Source organism: Onychostruthus taczanowskii, unplaced genomic scaffold (genome assembly GCF_017590055.1).
Source record: "Onychostruthus taczanowskii isolate IOZ18803 unplaced genomic scaffold, ASM1759005v1 scaffold22, whole genome shotgun sequence".
Taxonomy (NCBI): domain Eukaryota; kingdom Metazoa; phylum Chordata; class Aves; order Passeriformes; family Passeridae; genus Onychostruthus; species Onychostruthus taczanowskii.
In genome coordinates, this window is record NW_024499462.1 from 7087325 (window position 1) to 7111602 (window position 24278).

Here is a 24278-nt window from a genome sequence, read left to right on the forward strand (position 1 = left end):
CTGTTTTTGTGGTGTGAACCTGGAATCAAGAGCAGAGGGGGAGAGGGGACTGGATCTGTGTTGGGCTTACAGGACATGTTCTCCAGGGTCTGAATCCCTGCCCAGCAGCTCACTGCAGTGCTGCCCTGAAACCAGAAATGCATCTATGGACGGTACCTGGCCTTTACTGAAAAAGAGATGCATAGCCTAAGCCTTCGGACAGCCGAACAGGACCACGGAAAAGTCCTCTGGAACTGGAACTGTGTAATCCTGCCTAGAAAGCATCTAAAAGCACGCTTCATCCCTCCTGGAACTTTTCCCTTAAAAAAATATTTTGTTAAAAAACACTATGATATGAGGGCGATTGACTATTTGGTTTCTTCTAAGTAGATGCTCTTAAATTAATGCATATAAATAATTTGTATTTAACTTCCTCCCTTCCTGTTTAGCAAAGCGTCGAATGCACAGACCTCTCGTTTCCCCTCCCGCAAGCCCCACACGGAGTCACTTGGCCAATACCGAGTCTCTCTGCGTGTCACTTTTCAGGACAAACTGTGCCTCCCGCTCTGCCTTGGCCGTGGGGCTCATGGGCAGGAAGGCCGTGTTCTCGCTGGCGCCGCTCTGCGCCGTTACGCTCGCCAGCTCCAAGTCCTCCGCCCGCCGCGCGTCCGTCAGCATCCGGATCTGCTCCTGCACAGTTTCCAGCAGCACTTTCACTTCGTGTTGCTCTGCTATTAGACAATTACTGACTGGGGAACTCACGTTGACAAGTTCAGCAGAATAGGAGTTTTTGCACCATTTGATGCCTGTTACTTCAGGAACATTTTGCATTTGCATGCAGGCTTCGTCCAAGCCCACAGACGGGATGATGGGAACGGAGTTGGCCCTTGAAGAGGAATAGCTGACCAAGTCCTTCTGATCCACGTTATTAAAATATGGGGTTGTCTCTCTTGAAGGCAGTTGCATATTTATTGAAGGATTCTGAGGAGTTTTTAAACCACTGGATGAATACCTGGAAAGAGAAAAAAAAGAGTTCTTGTTGCACATCAAGTGGTCAGAGCAACCAGCAGCAGGGACACTGTGTGAGATTCAGTGAACTGTGCTGAAGAGATACACACCATTTTCTCCTGAAATAGAGGAGCACACGGCCGTGGTGGGGCCCTGGGGAAAACGACAGGCTCTGGAGACTGGTTTTGATTCTCCAATCTGCCAGTGGCAAAGCACTGCTCTTCTCTCAGTCTCATTTCGCCCACCAGTACAGGAGAATAATGGAAATTTCTTTTCAAAACATTTCAGAATGTATGTATATAATACAATATGTATTATATTTCAGAAGTAATATAATGTATTAATAGTTTTCTTTGAAAATAAATTTGGAATTCTATTCCTATGTTTCTGCTCAGGGAATTGGATTGATACTTTCTTCAGTGTCAGAACTCTCAGTGTCAAATGGTTGATTTAGGAAAACACTTTAAAAAAGTGCAGATGAAAAGAACATTAAACACTCATGGCTGTGTAGTCTTTATTCACATAGGAATAATTGTCTGTACTCCCCTTCAAACAAGCAGAGCATCTAAGTGCAGTGTGCCTCTGAGTAAGTTTTTTTTTTCCAATAGCCCATACCCATAATGCTGGCCTGATTTGTTTTATTAGATTTCAACTGGAAATAGAGATGAAACACAGGACTTAAGCAAATGTCTGTGTTCTCTTGATACTGTAATACTGTTTAAAAAAAATCCTTTATCGTCCACTAACACATATTATAAACATGATTTTATTGATTGTGAGGCAATTTAGTGAATTTGTATCAATATTTCCATTTTGTTTCAAAGCCAAACTCTGTTTTGTTTACAAGAAATACTTTAAAAAACCCCAGAAATGGAAAGGATAATAAATATAAAATAAACAATGACAAAAAACAAAAGATGTTTCCCATCTGAAATTAGTACTTCTAGAAATGTGGTGCTCTAGCAGTTACTGTATTACCAGTCATGGTTGCTAAGGACCACAGACATCCCCTCAGTACCAGAACATAATTTATTTATAATCAGCTTATCACTATTTAATAAGGCAAGGTAATGGTGAATCTAATATGTTTTATCCATGGGTGAGGAGAGCAACATTTAGATCTGGTGTGGAAGCAGGTGCTTTGACTTGAAGGGTATTATTCCAAATGCTCCTTAAGCCTGTTGGACCTCACCAGGAATATCCTTCCATTCATATGTGCCTCCTGCTTTTTGGGATGAGCAGAAAAAGAGTTAAGGAAGAGAAACTGAATGGTGGGAAACTGCCGTGGTCCAGTACTGGCACAAACAGTAATTAACTGGAAAGGCTTCCTCTGGCCCCATGCTCCTGACTAGGTGTCAGACAGCGGGGAGCGGGAAACAACTTCAGGTTCATTTCCAGCAGAGTGCCACTGACCTGTAATTAACCAGTGTGTGGTGGCACTGGCTTTGTAGAGCTGCTGCACACATTCCCCTGCCCCTGTGGAGCTGGCACAGCCCCGTCCCAGGACTCTCCTGGCATCCCCAGGAGGTGCATCTGGGAGCTCTGTGGTAAGGAGGAAGGGCTGGGAACTTTGCTGCCAGGTGAGGGAAAGAGATACTGCTTTGGGAAGTGGCACCCAGGGGAATAACAGAGCAAGCAGCTCTCTGGGACCTGTGCTGGACCTTCCTGTCCGTGCTCTGCAGGTGTTTCACATCTGAGACTTGGTTCATTACATTGGCACTATGCCCAGACACACCTGCAGCCATTCATGGAGGGGCTTTTTACATCAGCTCTCAGGATGAATGAAATACTCATCAGGGGTTTTATTCCTGAGGGAGGACAATTAAAAAAATAAAGGAAAGCAAAACAGTGCAGACCTTTGGGTTGTGCCCATTCTTGTTTCCTTTGCTTATATATAATTGTTCAAACGACTATAGCTGGAGAGATCGCATCAGTTGCATTAGTCCCTTTTTTGGTAATTCAGGCCCTAAATATATTCTGGGCTGCACCCTGAAAACAAAGGGAGTGAATGTTTTTAATGAATTTCACATGCAATGTAGGTATTATATGGATGATATATAAGCAAAACCAAGAAAAGACTGAATTAAAATGGGTTTGGTGAGAAAACAGTAACATTTGCCAGTTCCACAATAGAGATTCTTGGTATTTTGAAAACTAACTGGCAGCAACAGTGACATGTAATGAAATGCCTGGTGTATTTCCATAATATTTTTGTAAATACAGATAGACATACCAATTTTATGCCAGAATTACGTGTTTCTGCCCCATGCTCACAGGGCTTTCAAAGGAGAACTGAGGTTGAATTAAAGTGCATACACTGTGTGCAACAGGTAAGGTATTAAACTCGAAGGGATATCAAACCTAAACCATGTGAGACTTGGCTTTTAGTTAATTACAAACTGATCCATGCTTCTGTGTGTGACACCAGACTGCTGCTGTTTTCAATAGACTGAGACTTAGAAGTATAATTGCAGAACCTTAATTACATTCTCCTGTAATTAACTTTCCCAGAACCACAGTTCCTCCAAAGAAATATATCTGTGTTTTTATCTGAAAAATTATTTTGTCTGAATAAATTAATTCATGTGCATGTATTTCAAAGTGCAGCTCTCTCTCCACCCTCTTCCTAAAACCAAGAAACAAAAGCAAACATTTATAAATATTTAACAATAATTATGTTATAGAGCATGTAAGAGTCTAAATTAAAGAATGAAACTGATAGAAGCACAACAATTTTACTGCCCCCTTTAAGAACAGATATCAAAGAGAGACAGAAGGAACTGAAACTTTAAAATATGAAATGGATTTTACTTAGCATAGTCCCAGCAGGTTTGCTGTAAGCCCTGTGGCTAAAGGTGTGCAGTGTACAAGCCTGACAACGAGGTCCATTAAGATGGATGGGAATCATTCCAGGGGCTCTGCCAGGCTCTGGGGCAGCCTTGCAAGCACTTACACTGAATACATACACCCTCATCTTCTACCTGCAGACCTGACTACACTTCAGCCAGGCTGCTGGTGGATGAAGTTCAGAACGCTCATAGAATTAGGGAGAAAAACCACTTTGACTTGTGCATCCCAGCAGGGAAAGATGGAGGTGAAAAAGGAGAAGAAAGGAAGTAGTGTAACTTCTGCAGGGGACAAGGGAACGTTTCATTTGGGCTGGAAATCTGATGAGAACACCAACACTGTGAAACCAGCAGATATGTAGAGGGTAAACATCCTTAGTGCACAAAATATAGATGAAGTGCTTAAGTGGATTGAGGCCAGAAGGGGTCACAGTGTGGTCCCAATATCAAATTTTGCAGAAATTCAAATTTAAAATACAGGCCAGTACAAGCTGATACTTGTAAGGTCACACATGATTTGCTAGACAAGAGTAAATACAATTACCCACTGTAATTTCTGTCCCTCACTCCTCAGGCCGGGAGGAGGCTGGGGCACCTCCCAGAGCCTGCATCATACGATGCTGCCACTGGAGAGGGAAGGCTGCCTGCCTGCTCCTTTCTGCAAGGCTGGCAATTTCAGTAGGAAATTTTCACCAGGAATTATATGCACATATCACACAAATGAACAATAATATATTTACTGCAAGAGGCAACAAACAATTTTTTCCTCAGAAGCAAATAGTAGCAATGACACAAGTGTGAGTCAAACTTGTTGAAAAGAAGTCACCAGACACCCAACCCCACCAGTTTCACCTGTAAATCAGAGTGAAGAGTTTCACTGTGACTTACATGTAAAACTGGGTGGGATTTTTATTCCATTCCAGATATCATTCCTATTTTCATATAAAATATGCTTGCAATATTCTGGAAAGTCTTTGGAAATCTATAGGGATATGTAAATATTATGCAAAGTATCTCATCAATTGCAAAAGAGTTCAAAGGCAGCTGCAGGTTCTCAGGAGCACTTCTGAAACCCAGACCTTATGTACACCTCAGCTCAGTGTTGTAATAAACTGAATTTAGAATGGAAATAAAAACCAGCGTATTCTTTGTGCATTTTCGAAGACAAACCTTTATGAAGCTATCTACAGAAAACCAACTTTGCAAGGTGCATTATTTTACTTTAAAAGCCCCTCAGTGGCTCACTGCAGGATGAGTAGCTTTACTCACCCGTGACAAGGTATTGTGTCCTGGTCCGTGATCCTCGACTCTTGGAGCTGTTGATATGCTGGTCCTGTAATTCCATTGAACCTACCCCGAGGCAAGGGAGGAGTCCTCCGAAAGGCATTTCTATGGAGCATCCCACTTTTTTGTCCTGGGCTGCAGCATGAAGAGAGACTTCTAGGAACAACATCAAGAGTAGAGTAAAAATTATCACACCAAAAGCACAAAATTTTGCAAAGTACAGGTTCAGGATTAATAACGCATGGATTACTGTTCTTATAAACTTTGCTGTGGCAGTCTATGATGTCAGTAGAGATTCTCTATGGAAATATAATAGTACAATCCAACATTAACTGCTGTTTATGCCATTATTTAGTACAGCACCTCTTTTCTAGGAATGAAAATAATTGCCCACTATGAAATGTTTTCTTGCACTTGATAAAGGATGCTTCTCCTTTCCATGCTGCATATCAAAATCCTGCTATAGAGTTGAGTCCTCAGACAGCATAAACAAACAATACAGCTCTCTCATACCCATAGCTGAATTCAAAATTAGATCCTAAACTAAAAGCCCAATATATTATCTATCAGCCTGTGAGGTGCTGCTTCCTGATACAAAACCATTAAATTGAGAAAAAGTGGAAGTGAAGAATATAAGCAAAGCTTATGAACTGCAGATTGAAGAAGCTAAGACAAGATTTCTCCACCTTGAACAGTATTTCTGTATTATTTTATTCCTGTTTTATATACAGATTGCTTTGTTGTTTATATACATGGATACCATGCTGTTTCTTTATATGATATAATAGAAACTTGAACTTGATAAAAACAAGTCAGTTTTCTACTTATTTTAGAAAATTGGTTTTGTAAATGTCTGGTGTTTGGAAGGAGAATGGATTCTTTTTTTTTTTTTTTCATTTCACACCGAAATGAAAAAGTATCTAGAATCCACAGTTTTGGTATATAAGCCATACATTTGCTAATGCAAAAACATGGGAACATGGAACTAAGGCAAGGCAGAACCCACTTTTACTGCTAACAAGTCTCAGCACTGCATGGCATGACTGAATATTCATTTTTCAGCTCCTCTATTTCTCTTGGCATCTTCTGGATCTCAGAAATGCATGTGTTACCTCATACTCTCTTACATCTTTAATGATAACTTAACATAGGTTTTGTAGATGCCTTTTACGAGTCATTATTTTTGGCTGTGTGAATAATTCCAACTTGTGACAGAATTCAGCAATGCAAAAGACTTTTGATAAGTTTACTTCTTTTCTCCTATTAAAATGTGACTTAAAAGTAATCTGCATTTTTTACCTAGTGGGAACTTTAATTATAGTTAGGGCCACATCTACTCCCAAAGCAATTCTTACTTGGAACAAGTACCTTGGACAAATTCTCTTTGAGTGTGCATTTCCACTAAAATCAACATTTTCTGCCCATAATTAAAATAAATAAATTCAACACTCTCTATCCTGCTGCTCAGGCTAGCAGCGTTCTGTTGCAGTCTAACCTCTGTTTTCTTCCACACCTTTACTTTTCTAGTGCTTTTTAATGAAAAGACCAACAACCCACGGCAATAATATTCCCTCCAGGATTTTTCATGCTTGCTTAAAAAGATTTTTCCTTTGCTACTAAGGAGGCTGTGAAAAAAAATCTATTTAAAAACCTGAAATACTGGCCTCAGTTCTGAAGGCTGAGTTTGAGTTGCAAGTTACAATTCCTACTCTGTAAAATAACACTACCACATCACAAAATAATTGACAATTTCTGCTCAGGAGAGCCTGAGATTAATACAGCAGGGGATCTCAAAAGATGCAGGTGAATGAATAAATTGTGATGGATAATGAATTTTTGGGGTTTTTATTGACTTGCACATAGTCATCAATGGAATCCAAAAGTAAAAAAAACAAACTTTAGTTTGATTACAAATCTTTAAAGTTAGAAACTTTTATTGTTTAATTTGTGGTTGGTTTGATGCCTTTCAGCATCTTCCTTGTTGGATGAGTGTACATGATCTCCATATGCAAATTCACAAAAGCTCTATTTGTAACAGACATCATTTCAACACATACAGCTAAACCCAATGTAATGGGTATAAACTGCAGAAATGTTGAGACCAAAGGGATCTGCCACAGTCCTGCAGCCACAGAACTTCCAGCCCTGACAGTCTAATTTGTTGCTAATGTGAGGTTCTTATGTTTTCAACATTTCTGTCAGAAAAAAAACAAAACAAAACAAAACTGAAGGAAAAATGAACAAAAATCATTTGAGGTCATGGACAAGAAAAAAATCACTAAAGATCAGGAAATACTTACAGACAGTGCAGCTGCAAGGTGCAGGATAACAGTTGTTTCTCCAGGCACCAAAAAACCCCTTAAGAATTTCTGTTAAAAGTTCTATGGAAAAGGATCTCCAGCACAAAGCTTTTCCTTTTAGACAAAACTGATATAAATATCAGCAACGCAAATGCAATGTCCCTCTCAGACTTCTCTATTGCTCATGTGAAAAATTCCTCCCTCTCAGGCAAGCAATGGTTTTTGGATTTGTTCAGGGAATTTATTTTCCTTTAGCCAACATTGTGGTTTCTTCCTCCCTGCACTCCACTCTAACTGGGTAAAAGAAACCAGCCCATATAAGTGAGCCATTCAATAAAACAGACCAATACATAAAGCTGTAGCAGATATGCCTTTAAAATCTATCAATCAACTACTCCAGATTAAAAAATCAGAATATGCATGAAGTGGTTCACAAGTGATACATAAACTAGGGAGAAATACAGTTCTTATGAATTAATGTTTTGAAAAAAGCAGTTCAACTATCCTAAGGTTAATGAAGAACTCGGGATTCATTCTTGCCAGTTGTTTTGTGTGAGAATTTTCTCTGGGTTGAGCAATTGAGTGAAAACAAAGTCTTATCCCACAGGGGGAGCATTCTCTTCTTGGGGCACATACACAACTCCCAGGTGCAGCCACCCATGTTCATGAAGAGAAGACCAGCAGTGTCTTTACAGTAACTCTGGGATCCTTCTGTACTACTTCTGAGTTAACTACAAACCCCCAAGGAAATACATACCCCAATGGCTGAACCAGCTGCCAGGCAGGGTCCTCTGATACTCCCTCAGAGCCACCTTTTTAGGCTGTTAGACAATCTACTGCTAACATTTGTATGCATCAACAACTGAGACGTTCAACTGATTTCAGTATTAATAAATACAGTCTACAGCTACAAATCTCCTCCTGGTTTCTGAAATGTGAGCATTATTGACTCCTTCATAACTTTCTTGTATTTGGGAATAGTCTGTTTTGAGGCTACTCAGGGACTTTGGAACTCTATGAAAATCCTTCAATGCTACCTGTGTCATCTGGTCACCATCCTGGTGACAGAACAACAGGAAAAGGGAGCAGAGAATTCAAGGTATGTCAGCTGCACTGAGTTTCATCATCTGCCATAACCTCATCATATACTTCCTGTAGTGCACTGATCAACCTCCATCCTAAATTGATGATGATATCCAGGCTACTAGTGCAGAAAGTTGTTCTATACTTAAAACTTTGAGACTTCTTTTCAGTTTAAAATTAATTCTGATGAATATTCAAGCAGGTATATGTGCCACCACACTCCTTCCTTTCAAATAGGCCTTTTACTTCTTGTTGTGCTTGCTCTCATGTATTCACAAGCAGCAGTCATACACCCTTTCCAGTCTCCTGGAGACTGACATAAGACAGACTTGTAACACTTTCCATGGAACATGAATCATTCATTCCTCATCTTGACTCATGCAATATGAGTCCCTGGCAACTGGGAGGCCAAGCCATTTTAACCAGGTGACATAACAGTGGTGCCTTCTCACACTACGCTGTCTTCTACCTTTGTTCAGTGACTTTGGCACAAAAAAAGTCTGTCCCCAGTGTTGAGTAATTCTTTGAGTGCTGCACTGGTGACTGTCCTACCTTCTCAACACAGCTCCTTCATATCTGCCTTTTAAGCACCTCTGTGCATGCACATTAAAAGTTTTTTCTGCCCCTCCTGACTTTCTCCCCTTAAAAGCATTTAAAGACACATGACAACAGTGACTGAGCTTGTGCAGAGCTCTAACTCACCCCCACCAAATGCAATCATCAGTGCACATGGTGCAGTACCTGATGTTGATAAGATAGAAAGCCATTTTTTGCCTGTTTTATGTCTACTTCAAGAATCTTCTTCCCCCACATTTGTCCTAAAATCTTGACTATTCAGACTCAGGATCATTGGTTCCTACTTTGATAAATGCTTCATCTTCCTAAATATTTTACACTTGCTAATCCATCATCTCATGTCACAGTTCCTATTTTTATAGATTTTGCTCCCAGACATGAAATTTTGTGAACTGGTTCTTCTTCCAAATTTTTTTTTTGATCAAGATTAACCAAACCATCTTGAGAACTTTGATTTCTATATTTTATTTCCACTTTGTATGTAGGAGTGTCTATTTTCATACATTTGATTCTGTTCATATTCTACCTTTGCCCTCAGATAGGAGGACAAATGTCCTCATCCCAACTTTTCATTAAAAAATGAAACCTATTAATTCAGGATTTCCCTAACTGCTTCAATTATTATCCATGTCCCACCACCTGTTTTGCTTTTTCTTTGAGAAAAGAGCAGATTCCTCACACCTTCTTCCTTTCAGGCTTCCTCTGTCTTTACATTCCTATTTGCATTAGTTTATGTATATTTGCTCTTTGAAATTCAATAGTCTTATTTACAGAATAACTTTAGTTTACTCTTTCCTCTACTGTAAACTGAATCACTTATATTAGCAGCATAAAGAGTAAAATGGTTACCAAATGAAGAAAAAAATCTTTTCTATTTTTTTTTTGTGGTGTGAAAAGTTCATTAAAAAATGAAAACACAAATTATTATTAATTTTAGGGTAAGTTTATCCTATTTTGGCATTTTTTATAAGACAATACAACTGCTCCAGGCTGAAAGCCTCTGCATTTGGCTTTCATCATGGCATTCTCTGAAATGAATCCCTCTAAAATCAAGGATGACTGCATCCATGAATGAAAGTCAGGATGACTAATTACCAAGGAAACTGCTATTCAAAGGGATCACAACTCAACCCATAATTAACAAAACTCTAATTTATTTCTATCTATCAGAAAATAAGGCAGTATGGGTTTCCTTCTTACCAAGATCAACAGATCATCCAAGACAAATTTTTTAGCACATTGTATACGTTGTAGGAAAATTACTAATTAAACACATTTGTTAATTTTGAATTCTGACAGTTCTAAGAGTTATTTTACATATGCAAGCAGAAGATGTAACATTCTTCTATGGTAACAGCAGTGCACAACACAGGCAAAATGTTTTAGGAGATTAATAATAACACAGGCTAAATTTTTTTTGAGATTAAATTTCAGTTTTCAACTTAATCTCTGCATTAATTCTTTTTGTGTAGCTGAGGTTTGTTGAGACAGAAAATTGCTATTATCCATAAACTGAATGAAATAATTAGCTGGTCTCTGTCAGTCACATTTCAGCAACTCCAAATGATTCCCTACACTGACAGTCTTACTTCCAGGCCAAAATTTATTAGTTTCAGGACCTGGAAACAGCCAGCTCCTGATTTTAAGAAATGATCACCCATCATTAGTGTCCTTGAAAACACCAGCAGAGAAAACAGGTCTGGATGTAAAGTATTTCTGCAGCAAGCAGAAATAAAACAATAGAATTTAGAACAGCATAAAAGAGAGAACCTGCAGAGCTGATATAATTTTTCCAGGCTCAGTCAGGTTTGGAATGAAACAAAGAGATATTTAGTATAAAATCCTCATTTGACCACATTTGACCATTTGTCCACAGTGAACACTATTTAGAAAATAAATTAGGAAGCTCTTACATGGTACATAAATTAAAGACAGTCTTGTAGGTCTTAAACGTTCAAGTCTGCAGCACGTTTTATAAAACAAGGGCCTTGTATAATGAACTTTAAGCTTTAAAACTGCAAAAGAATTCTTTATAAATTAATTAGTCACCCCACTTCTTACATGAGTTCTGAAGCAACGACATTTCTTGGATATTTCTTGGATATAATAGTGTGATTACACTATTAAAAGGTAAGGGAATGAATTTTTTTATGAACTTCATGTTGTGACTAAATGGTGATAAAATTCTTCCCAGAAATTCTGTAGAATGCATTCTAGGAAAGAGTCCCACAATTCATCTATGTTTAATAAAATTATTAAGCCTGTTTTGAAAATTTCTGTGTAATAAGGAAAAAGACCTAAGAAATCGATCTGACATGACAACTGGCATTATTTTTTCATGCCAAATTAAAGGCTCAAGTAAGGTAATAGTAGATAGAACCCAAATAACCCTTTCTGGTTTATATGTGGCACTTTGTAGGTTAAGCAGGTCACTTATTCAAATGAGAAAAAAAAAAAAAAACATAGCTGGCTGGGAGACTGCACTGAAAATGCACCAAATATTACAGAAGCCAGATCATAACCTCATACAATCCCAGAGGTTTTTTTTTTTTAAGTAAATAAAAAAGAAAATCCTTTTAATAAACATGTCTTCCACTCCAGATTATCTAGCTGAAAAAATTCCAAACTCATTTTTCTCTCTCTCTGTGCACTGGACCAGATGTTACCACTGTCATCCACCAACATTATTGTTTGTACCTGACTCCAGTTTGGTTTCTAGTCCTGTAATGAAGCACCTGCAATCTTTCTCATCCAAAGAAAAGTTAGAAGCAGAATTCTAATCTGAATCTCATCCAGTGATGGGCAACATTCCTCCTTTTTTTTTCCTCTTGGAAACAACCATCAAAACTTTTCAAAGGCCACCATGTTTTCATAAATAAGTCATTATTCATTTCATGTATCTTTTGTTTAAGGAAACATTAAAAAAGGCTGGAAGTTTGCAACCAAGTCTTTCTGCAGCAATGGGTCATTAAGTTCATGAACATTGATAAGGAAAGTGTTGTTTTTAATGGTTCCTCCTCCTCCAGCTGTTCCACTGGCTGGGCTGTGCCTGCAGCTTGGATGGTGTCTGTAAATGCTTCCTGCAGGACTGGCACAACCCACAGAGGAAGGCAGTGAGCATCCCTATTACCTTTTATGTCTGCAGCTAAGAAAATGCTTGGACATCTGGTTAATAAGCTGGCTGAGGCTCTGCTGGCACCAGGGCACCCAGCAGCTCACCCAGACCCAGCACAACATAACCCTGCACATGGATCAGCAGCTCCACAGCCTCTCCAGGCAGCTCTCACAGACAGATGCTTGCTCACCTGTGGTGCTTGATGGGCTGGGTTCCTCTGTCAGGAGACAAGGCCTCTGGGAAAGACTGGGTGCCTGAAAAACTAGACTCCATAACTTTGTGCAGAATGGGCCCCGGGTGCCTATCTGGCTTTGAATACTGTGGCAGAGAGAATAAAATTAATTAATACTCACAAGACAAAGTACATTGTTGATGCTATTCACTCTGAATTCATATCAGAGCAGGGTAAGAAGTGCTCTAGTGCATTTTTAAATCAAAATGAGGCATTGCAAGTAACACATTCATTCAGTATTGTTTACACAGCAGAAAGGGCTAGTAACCATTACCCCCATTACGTTCTGCACATCAAAACACTGATATCAGCCCTAGCAGCAGAAGTACAGACTGATCTGCCCACAATGATGGGAACAATGATCCCTTTGACTAGAAATCTGTTTTTGTGGCTGTCCATGCAGAGACAGATCACAAAACACATCTCAGAGGACAGCCAGCAACTTCTTGGGTCCTTTGGTGATTTCAGTCAAACACTGCATTCATCATCAGCAAGTACAACTATGACAACCAAACTGAAACAGCACTTGTGTCATCAGATAAGTAAGAAAAATATTTGAATCCTATCCACAGAGCCAGATATCTTTCTGAACCAGTCTGAAACTTTTGACCTGGGAGTATCTGTGCTAGTAAGAACAGTGCAAACATAATTCTTCTTGTGGCAGGTGTGGGCGTAGGGCAGTCTCTGGGCACAGAGTGAGACACAAAGGTCTGCAAACCAGACACTAGACAAGAAGAACAGATTTGTTCTTCTTGCTTTGTGATTCAACTGCAATTTCAAAACAAAAAAAAACAACAACAACAAAAAAAAAAGAAATAAAAAGAAAAAAAAGTCTCTCAACTGGTATGGAGCCATAAAGTTGAAGTATAGAAAAAACTGCACTTGGGCTTGTTAGAAGATTCCATGTTGTTGGTGGCCACTGGCCAATATCTCAGAGATATGAGAGGTTAAGTCACATTTCCACTCAGGTGTGAAAAATAAAGCCCTTTTCAGACTTTTTACTTTGCATTACAAGGACCTGCACTAAAAATAATAGGCCTGTTTTCCTTCTGCTTTTTATTTTTAGCACTAGACACCCAGATATCCATGCTATCTTTAAAGTAAATTTGTATCATGGCAGCGATTACATGATGACATATTTTAGAAAGAAAATACAAATTAAAATATTAGAAAAAAAATCACAGTGGTGAAAAATGTTTGTTATGGTACAATAGCATAAAAATTCATGGAGAGGATAGTAAGCATTCTTTCAAAAGATAGTTCTTCATAATTACTAGTTTTGTCTAACAAAGGACCAGTTACTCATTAAAACAACAGACCATTATTTTCTGACTCTCACTTATTTCTATCTGCATTTCTGTAGACTTCAGCGAGATCAAAAAGGAAAGTCATATGAGAATATTCTCTTTTAAAAATAGGTTACATGTACTTTTAGTGCAGCCAGTCACACTTCTTATGACCAATTCTCTAGATAAAATAACAGCTCTTCAACTTTTTCTCCACTGCTCTTCTCCCTCTTTCTGTTGATTGAAATACCCATGTTAAACATAAAATAATTTTTTGTGCTTCTGAAGGCAAAGCTGTGAGTGGCAATATGCAAAATGGTGCTGCATGCATGAAGTAAACACAACTGAAATAATAAGAAGAAACATATTCCACTCCCATTACTTTCAGTTACCATGATCTTAGATGTCACTTGTAAATGTTGTAGATAAAATATTCAGACAGAAATATGATTTTTAAGGTACTCACATTGGTGGAGGTTTTAAACTTTAATAGTCATCCTGCCAGCTGCAGAAATGAAACTGGCTTTGATTTCTGACCTGAATAAGTCATTTTGAGCTATGTGAAGGACGGCTTGCTAGTGCCAAAAAGCCATTTCTCTCCTTTTTTGAGTTTGTTCATGGTACAAAACTGAAGGCCTGAATGGCCTGTAAGACCATGAGTATGAAGTAAATCATGAAGAGCAGAGATAAGCTGTGCCTTTTGCTACATCCTTGTTTCAGGTGGATGTGGGCTGGAGCAGAGACTTTCCTCATCGCAGCTGAGGAGCACCAGGACGCCAGAAGCTGCTCTGATGCTGATCAGCAAATTTTAATGAAGGTCCAGCACCACTCAGGCACAGCCTAGAAAGGGCATTTATTTTCTCCCTAACTGGACATTTTTCCCCTTTTCAGATACACCACTTAATACACAATCATAACATTCATTACAATGAAAATGTCAATTAGAGTTTAAATTGAGGGTGTGAATATACAGGGAATTCTAACAATGTAACAGAACAGATCTGGATGCACCATGTTATTAATGCATTTTAATATATTTCAACACAGTTGGGTTTATTCTCATTTAACTTAACTCCAAGTGCCATACCCATTCCCTAAGATCACCTCTGGAGAAAAACACCTTCCTACTTTTGTGAAGAGCTTAGAGCAGCATCAGTTGGTGTCCCCAAAAGGACAATATGGGATCATTCCCCAGCCACATCCCAGCAGGGTCATCCTGCTGCTCTCACAGCTCAGTTCTCGCCTGGGCTGAGCTCTGTGGAAGCCTCTGACTGTTGTGAGCTGCTGAATACTCAGCCATGAGGGAGAATAAGCTGTGAAACCCTTTCAAAGGCCTGTTCCAATAGGTTGAAAGCATCACTGAAAGCTTATCTGAATGTGGGTTTTTAATGGTTTTTTTTGCCTTCTTGGTTAATTATCTGTTCTTGTTTCAGCAATTATTGAAAAACACTGAGGCATATGGCTAAATAAATTAAAGAATAATGATTGCTTTAAAAAAAAAATTGCAAATTTTCCATTTTTCCTTGTTGCATGGAGAAAATAATCTATTATGTGCAATTACTCAACTCTCTGACAATAAAAATTCCACCCCCTGCCAGTTAATGCTAAGTGAATCTGTGAAGGCAGCCTGAGCCAGGAGACAAGAAATCAGCCTTTGTCACTGACCTGCTGCATTACTGTGAGCACATAACTCCTCTGCTCTATGCCTTGAATTCACTGTTTTGAAATGTAGGGCTCAGGGATAACAAATGCCACTGGAACATGCTACTGAGTGTATATATATATATATATATAAAGTATAAAGTATAAATATATATATATATATAAATATATGTTTATATATATATATATGTGTGTGTGTTTAGATAGATAGATAGATAGATAGCAGTCTGGATGGCTAAAAATGAGGAGGAAAGTCATTCTTTTAATGACACTTTTGTATCTAGTAAGGGAGCAATGCAATCCTGTGACAAATGTAACCCTTTTAGAAGAGTCCAGAAGTCTTTTGGCAGACTTACTGAAGCTTCAGTCAGTATCTTCATAGTCTATGGGTCTAAGGACCAATAGCAGCCTGTTGTTTAAAATGTTTAAATGCTACTGAGTAGCTTGACACTGCTGTCCTGGTGTTATGCAAACCACAACACTCATCCCTCCCCTGGGATTTACTTAGCTCCTCCCCTCAGTGATTCCCCCGGAACATTAAAAAAGGTCCAGAAATTCACGTGGCACTGGAAGAGAGGTGATGTGGGGATCCCATTTCAGAAAGAACTTAGAAGGCAGAGGGGTCAGCTTGAAATGACATTCAGAGATGAGGAAAATTTCCTCAAGGAGGAAAAGAGCCAGAGATTTTTCTGAGGGGCCTGAGCTTGCACAAAAGCTCATCAGCTGGTACATTTAACATCCTTACTGCTCCCCTGTGCTCTGTATGTTTTGTTGCCAACACTGCCTCTAGACAGAGGACAGTAAATTCGGGTTTGTCTATTCTGGCAGTTCTTCCTAAGTAGCCATGTGATACAGAAATGGGAAATTTGTTCTTGATCTCAGCTGATAAATCAAATGGTAATTCACAGAAACCCACAGAGTACTCCTTTAAAAGATTTAAAGTATTTCTTGCCTGACATACATTAATTGCATTTCTATCACAGTGACTGATAAGTTTTTATTTCCTACTACTATGAACAAGAGGCAAAAAGATGCAAAAGGAACATTTTTTGTCCCTCATTATAAGAATTTCAGAAACCTGAAGCTAGCGGTTGCAAGCTACTAGAAACAAATGTAGTGAAAATTGAAACCACACAGTACAGCATGAAAAGCATATTAACCACTTCAGAGGGACAGTGATGGGAAATTAATAGATCCCCTTGGTGCCATGGGAGAAGGTATTAAAAACCACGAGGATGAAAAAGGCCACTTTAAAAAGCCATGACAATTCTCAGAATCGCTAAAGGAATGTCAAGGTTTCAGCTGTCTCTTTTAAATTTTTTTCCCATTACATATTTACCAAGTTGTGAGAATTTAAAAAGAAACTCGACTATATGTGGCTCCTGCAGGAATCAGGAGCCACCCCACCTCCTTCTGCCAGCTGCATGGTGTGTGAGGGTGCACCAAGCACTTGTCCTTCTACATGGGGAGAATGACAATTTCCTTCCTTTTGATTATGTGGAGACCTAACTGTTTGCTGCAGCCCTTTAAATATCTCTTGAAAGGAGGATGACCTCTTTGGGAAGGGGTACATAATCCTTGGGAAGGCCTAGGTTTTATGCATTAGGTGAAATTAATCTCAATCTCCTGTGTACCTCAAAGATTCTGGATTAAAAGCTGGCAGATCTCTCTCTTCCTGGCTGAAGAATTATAGAAGATTACCAGTGCATTAGTCTTTAAATCCAAAAGGCTAGAAACCCTAGCAAGAACCACCAAGCAAGAATTTAAGTGGGCTGCTGTCAGAATGTTTGGGAAAAGCAGTGGACTTGGGGGAGATTCAAGAAATCCCAGGAGCTGTGTTCAACCAGGTATTCATGAATCCTTCTTACAGTACACAGTATTTTTCATCTAATTTGTACCTCTAAGAAAATAATGAAATTACTACCAAGGATAAGACAGGTGAGCACAACTACCAGTGATGAGCAGAAGGACTTCAGAGAGAACACAGCTGTCCTGACAAAATCCACCCCTTTATTTCACTTTTCAGAACCACAATGGAGCAGAAGCAGGGAGTGGAGGAGATGTAATGCACTTGAGTATGGGAGGAAAAATTACTTCACTGAGATTGGTCAAGCTCTTTATAGCCACAAACCACTTAAACCTTGTCTGCTACACCCTGGGCCTTGGGAAATAAGTTAAACCTCCTTCTAAAGCAACACATTTGGAAAGATAGATGGGCTCTTTACTAAATATAGCAACCTCTCAGTCAAAAGGTGATGGTTCTTTCAGAATTGTCATCAAGAATAAGGAACCTTAAGCAACTTTTCTCAGGTCTCCACAAAAGCATTCTCTGTGGAAGAAAGAGCTGTGTGAAAAGCTTGAAAGCATCACCAGGTCTATTCAAAAGAGACAAGAGAAAAAATCTGAGATCATCTTCGAGGGAAAGACAGAAGGGTGGCAAAAATGGGAAAACTCTTTTGCTTGTAGGGGGAGCAGGTGAAGTAGAAAAAGGAACAACTTCCAGGATTACCTGAACCAAAATGCCAGACTGGAGGAGTCTCCAGAAAGTAACTTCCCTCATTTGTTTAATTATTAGCTCCTGGAAATGAAGAGAACTAGGATTTCTCCCCTGGCCCATGCAGTGGCAGCTGCAGATGGGAATGGCAGAGGGATCACACCCAGGCTGCCTGATGCCCTTTCCACCCAGCAGATACACCCGAGGCAGACCTCTGGTCTCTGATGGGGAGTCACTCAGCCATTCCTACAAAGCACCTTCCCAAAGCCCCTTCTCTGCTGCCTCACCAAACCCCTGCCCTTTCCCCCCCCTCCAAATCGGGCAAGTTTTGTAAATCTTTCATGAGCTGCCTGCATGCATTCCTGCACTAAAATCTTCCTAACAATAGAAATTGTTATTACACTGTTACACTACATCCTGCACAAGGTCATTCTGTTTTTCCTCCTTCCTATCTTCCCAAAGGGAGAATGCATTAATGGCAAGGAGAAAACAGTTGCCTGCCAACAGCCACAAGGACGAGAAAATGGTGTGTTAATTACCAGCACTCATAATGTCAGGCTGAACAGAAATAAAAACTGAAAATCAAATTTGAATTAAAATAGTTAATATAATGATGGTGTTCCATCTCTATGTCCAGAATGTATGAACTGCTATTTCAGCCATTATGGCTATGGTTATGGCAAAAGAAAATGACAAAATATTGCACTGAATTACAGTGAGAAAATGCCAAAGAGCATATTCTTAGTGTTAACCAAGGTTGATTTCATAGGATAGAACAAAAGGATCATGAACTTTACCTTTTGTTGCCTCATTACAACCAACAACACTCCCAACAGCTCTTTCTTTTTAGGGGCTAGAAATAATAGAAGGCTGAATGAACTGAAAGTGAGAGAAAAAATTGCACAAGGTTCCCCAAATTGTGATTATGTCAATTTAGTGGAGCTATCTTCCTTCCTGAAAGAGTATATTTTTCCTGAATTACAAAGCATATCATGAGCATAGGAGCACCACAATGGTGAATACAGAATTTTATTGAACACAAGCAATGCTCTCACAGCCTCTGCGTCTTAGCAGGGAGGCTCTGCTTACTCTAAATTGGTTAAAAGGGCTTACATTTATCTCTAAATTAATTTGATGTGAACTAGGAATTTAGAAGTCTTTGCATAAGTGGGCATGAGTGCTCACTTTTGCTCAACTCCACTATTTTGATGGAATCTGGCAAATAAGATAGTCATTCCTTTAAGCAACAGTAAGATACTTGTTTTTAAAGAAAATGAGTTAATAATTTAGAAAGGTTTTAATACATCTTTTATATTTTCCTATTGTATTGCTTACCAGGATCCTTTTTCCAAAGGCTTTGTTCAAAGTAAGACAGGGCTGATTGTGTGTGAGCAGGGGAAAGAAAATGACATATACTGGAAAATATCTTCCTAAAAAAATACAAATTGGTTGTCTTGAAGTTCCTTATTTCAAACACGCTTTACATATTTCATGATTGGGAGATTGTAATGACTTACATATAATTACATTCAGAAAATGATTAAATATATTTCAAATTTAATTTGAACAGACTAATTTCTTTCTGTAAACTAAAGTACCTTTAAATAAAGACCCAGAAAAAATGAGACCATCTGCACGGTCTTCCCTTGGGCATTTGTTTACATGTGTAAATTTAGTTCTAGATTTGAATTTACTCTGAATTAACTGTGACAAATCTCTATGTTTTTTCATGCAGGTTCATAAATTATTGGAAGGCATGGCATCACTGAAGTTCAAGGACCCTCACTAGACATGCAGTCATGTATGACCTCAGGTATTGCAGCAAACTATAACAGCAATCTCCACTGCTGAATGCAGAGCTGGGAGGCTCAGCAAAGTCTGCCACATGAACAAAATGTACCAGGATCCACTGAAATAACTTCAGAAAAAAATCCCTGCTTTCCATTAAGAGGCCTGATAGAAGACATTTTATGAAAGAGGTGAGAATTGTGGTTCCCATTGCTCAGATGTTAATAGCAGCATGACGATGTGCTGCCATCAGCAGCAGGAACTCAGCCAGGCTATTAAGTGCTGTAGCTGGCAGGATTACTTACATTTTGCAGCTGGACTTGGCTTTGTGCCACACACTCCGACTTTGCCATCATGCTGGAAGCATTCAGGCTGTAGGTTTTCCTATTCTGTGTTTCTTTCAGCTGTTCGTGAATCTGCTTGGTTTGTTTCCTGCAGAGAGAAATAAAATTCACATAAGAAAGAGCTCGCTTGATCTTCTGCTATAGCCATGATACTTTTATAGCCACAGCTCCCTTTGTTCAAAACTTCACCGTGCTAGATGAGCCAGCTGAGCTAATTCACTAATGTCTGATATTCCAGTGCAGCCGTTGTTTCCTGGCAAGGCTTAACAAAGGGGAAAAAAACCCTCTCTTGTGTTTTAAAATACCTTCTATTCTCAGATTACTACAATAGTGTGCTCGTTGTGCCACTGCAGAGTTTTGTAAGACCATCTATTGCACATTTAACAATAGCTTGCAAGTCAGTCTGAATAATAAAAAAGCATTTTGCTCTGATTTGGAAAAAAGGTTTTGGCAAATAAAACGGGCATTAGGCCCTGCTGGCTATAAAAATTGATGAAGAATCAAAGATTTCTGCTGGCTGATTAGACTTGACCTATTACACATCTTGTATTGAGCAGCTTCTGCTTATATGCTTAAACCTGGAAAAAACATCAGTAGGGCCACTGAGACTGTATTTTTGAGTTATTATACTATAATCCTCCCTGTCAGAGCTAGGAATACCACTGGATGAATCCCTTGCATTATTCAGGAGATAACTATACTGTTAACAAAGTCTTTCTGTTTCTGCCACACTACACTGAGTGGAAGTGACAAACAGTTTTTAAGTTCTGTACATGACAGAGGATATGAGACAGCAAACTTTAAATATTGCTTTTATCTTCAGCAAAAAGTTATCTCAGCTGGGAAAAAACTGTTAGCAAAATACATTTAAGTTCTTTTATCAGTTTTTTTTTTTTTTTTGTGATAAGTTACATTGTCTGGGACTATCAGCTTTAAACAATGATGAGCAAAATCTTCACAATACCATTTTAATTCTTTCCTTCCCTGCTTTCTCTCTCTCTCCAGAAGATGCATCTCCAGCAGTGAACCTACAATGTCCTTGGAAACAACCCAGTAATGTCAGGGACTCACCAGCAGCAGCACTTCATTATACCACCAGCAGGTTTTGGACAGCAACTGGTGCTGAGCCAGATTCCCGAAGGAAGTGATTTCTGGCAAGTATTTAAAAGAGATAAAGAAAATATGGCCTTTCTATATTGAAATTTAAATTTCAGCAAAGCAGCTTCAGCAGCATTTTGAAACATTTCTGGTTTGATTTTGGAAAGCCTTTTGACATCATTAAGCTTGATAGGCTCTTGTGTCAGAGAATTTGACACTAAAGGAAATATAAAATTAATTTTAATTTCTTATTTGCAGTGGAATCTCTGTCTACTGCTGGAAGGTATAAGAAAGCAGAGGAAAAGGACTTATGTGTTCAGTGGAGGGGCCTGTGAGAGAGGACAAGTTCCCTCAATATGTAAGGAAGTGGTGAGAAGTATCACAGTTCAGATATTCAATTTTATTAACATAGTTTTAATATTTCTTGAGTCCCTTCATTTTGGTTCAGTATGACACAATGTAAGCATCTGCTTAAATACAACAAACTGTAATAACCTGCTTAGAAGTATTTGTTACAGCTCGTGTCCTGAGTACAGGTCATTAGCCATAACAAATCCAGGACTCTAAGCACCTCTTAGGCTTTCTACTTGCATCCCATCTTGAAACAGATGGAAAGGAATGAATTTGTATTGTAAGCATGTTACGAATATGAGTGGCATGTTTTGAGTATTGCTAGGAGCTCATAATTAGTAAAATCTATGAATAAAGGTAGGCGAGGAAATAATTTCTCAAAATAATTCCACAAAAACATTCAAGATTTTCATTAGCCAAAACTGGCAGAATTCACATCGGAATAATCTGAATAGATATATAATCTGAAGGAATACAGTGTCAAATTAAATTAGTCAGTTGAGTCTGAAACATCTCTTTTAAAAATGTTTTTAATATCCCCTAATTTTTGAATCAAATGAAATTGAACAATTTCATTTGTAAAATGTCTAAATAAGCTCTTCAGCTTTTCATAAAATTCCAGTGGAGATTCATAAAAGCAAGTTTAGCATTTTTAGGAACAACTATTTTCTACTATTTTCTACCAGCTAAATTACATCCACTGAGGAAATGAGCACATCCATTCCTACATCCTACTGGAAAACAAGCCTCTTGCTTGGTCTCCAGAATAGTTATGGAATCCTCAGGAATTTTTTACAAGACTTTATGTAAGTTATGAACAATGATAGTGAAAGATGATCACAGCATCAGATTTTGGGAACCTCTCATATACATACAAGATGACAATTTTATCAGCTAAATGACAAAACAGTATTTGCATTTCTTTATAAAAATAAATAGAGTTGTTTCTATATTTATAAGCACGCGTAAGTAAACTGCAAAAATTCAGCCTCACTACTGCAGTCTTTAACATTACAATTGAAATTCCTGAAGGTAATTTGCTGAGAAAAACAATCCAATCATTAATTTCCTTTTATGTTCATGCAACCTAACATTAATATCAGGTTTATGCATATTCATTTGGCCAAACTATAGGATGCACAGCTATAAAACTAGAAACCATTAATAATTCAAAGTTACTTGCCGATGAATAAATTTATTTTATAAGTTTTGTTTTCAAAACAAATGGGCCTTATGTGTTCTACGTTAGAGTTGTTTGGCAATGAAGTGTTCTTACTTCAGCAAGAAATAAAGTCACTAGTCATTTGTAAAAGTCTAAGCTGTAAAGGGCAGCCCATTACTGTACTCTTCATCTGTTGCTAAGACTTCCAGCAACAACTTTCTTGATTAACCTAAAAGGAATAATTGGAAGGGCACAGAGTTTAATTATAGTTCTAAACTTTCTCAGATTGAATCTATTTTAAAAAAGGACTTTTAATTCAATGGCATATAGGGAAGTGCCATTTCTAGCAGCTGGTGTTATAGAATTGTTGGACTAAGTAAGTCAGGATCTTCATGGAAACTTTCCTCTTAATGGATGCACTGTTCAGAGTTTCTATATCTGTTTGCAGTATTCTAAATTTTTTGTACATAAAATGAAACCCCAAGATAACCCCCATGCAGGAGGAATGCTTTGATAACCCTTAAGCACAGTCAGGGTCCATATGCCTGATAAAGAAGCTCCCAAAAACCTGCTGACTCAAAACTAACATATGGTAAGTGTTGAGGCACTTCAAATTTGTTGAGTTTTACACCCTCTTCAGACACTGGCCAATGTTACATTTACAATTTTACCTGGGCTCCATGACACCCAGTCTAGACACTTCTATTTCCTCTTTGGACAGCAGCAGATGGAGCCACAGCCATGGTGTTGGGACTGATCAGTCTCCCTTGCACACTGAGGCCTCCTGACTGAACCAGAGCTGCTCATTTTCTCATAACTCCCCAAACTTCAGTTCCCAGAGCCTGGCACCAGCCCACTTCAGCTCTTCTCAGTAACTCTCATATTTATAATCAGGCAAAGCCCCAGAGCCAACACCCTCACCTGCTCCTGAGTTATGATGCACTATTGTCCTGTAAGCTCCTCTTTCAAGTGTTATTTGCACTCATTATTTTCAGACTTGGCTCTCCTCACCACCTGATCAAAGCCAGGGTGTTTTGCAGGCTGTTCCAGCCCAGCTCTCACCACTCCCTACAGCAGTGCAGGACCAAGAGGGGCACTGTGAAGAACAGAAGGGTTTTTTGTTCCCAGTATGCTCAGTCACTGGCTGCATGTTCTTCCTACTGACAATCCCATCCTGCCTTTCTGAGACTCTCTTCATCAGCAAAACCCTCAAGCCTTTCCAGGGAGATTCTCACTCACTTTCTTCTAAGATCTGCAGATCTAAAATGCATAATGACATTCCTAATGGCAGCGCCAAAGCGCCTGTCTCTGCTCACATTTACACTACAACGAAGGAGCTCCCAGGGAGGAACTGTCCTGCCAGTCTATCCTTCCCAGCCAGCATCACTGTCACTCTGGATGTACACAGAACAATTAAACAAAATCCCTCAAGACAACAGAATAATTTAGAAAAAATGTGAACTGACTCAAATCTTCACTCATGGCCTACCCCTGAAGTCTGAGGGGAAGAAAAAGGGGTAAAAAAGACCTGGTGACTTTTTTTTTTTCTCCCCCCAGATAGAAAAGTCAATTTAAATTTTTTTCTAAATAAAACCCAATCCTCATTAGATTTCCTAGACATTAAAATAAATTCTAGAAAGGGGGTTTCAGGGGTTTTAAATAGTGCCAAC

The 24278-nt window shown here is 38.8% G+C and overlaps 1 protein-coding gene across 1 annotated transcript in view; it reads right to left on the reverse strand.

Annotated features, from left to right (window-relative positions):
• Positions 1–483: 483 nt before the first annotated feature.
• NRG3 (neuregulin 3) overlaps positions 484–24278 on the reverse strand; it is a 332789-nt gene continuing 308994 nt past the window's right edge. The window contains exons 8-11 of the mRNA XM_041405114.1: positions 19959–20085; positions 12382–12509; positions 5103–5273; positions 484–991 (exon numbers count right to left, since the gene is read on the reverse strand). Coding sequence (XP_041261048.1) covers positions 484–991; positions 5103–5273; positions 12382–12509; positions 19959–20085 — 934 coding nt within the window. The remainder of the gene's footprint in view (positions 992–5102; positions 5274–12381; positions 12510–19958; positions 20086–24278) is intronic.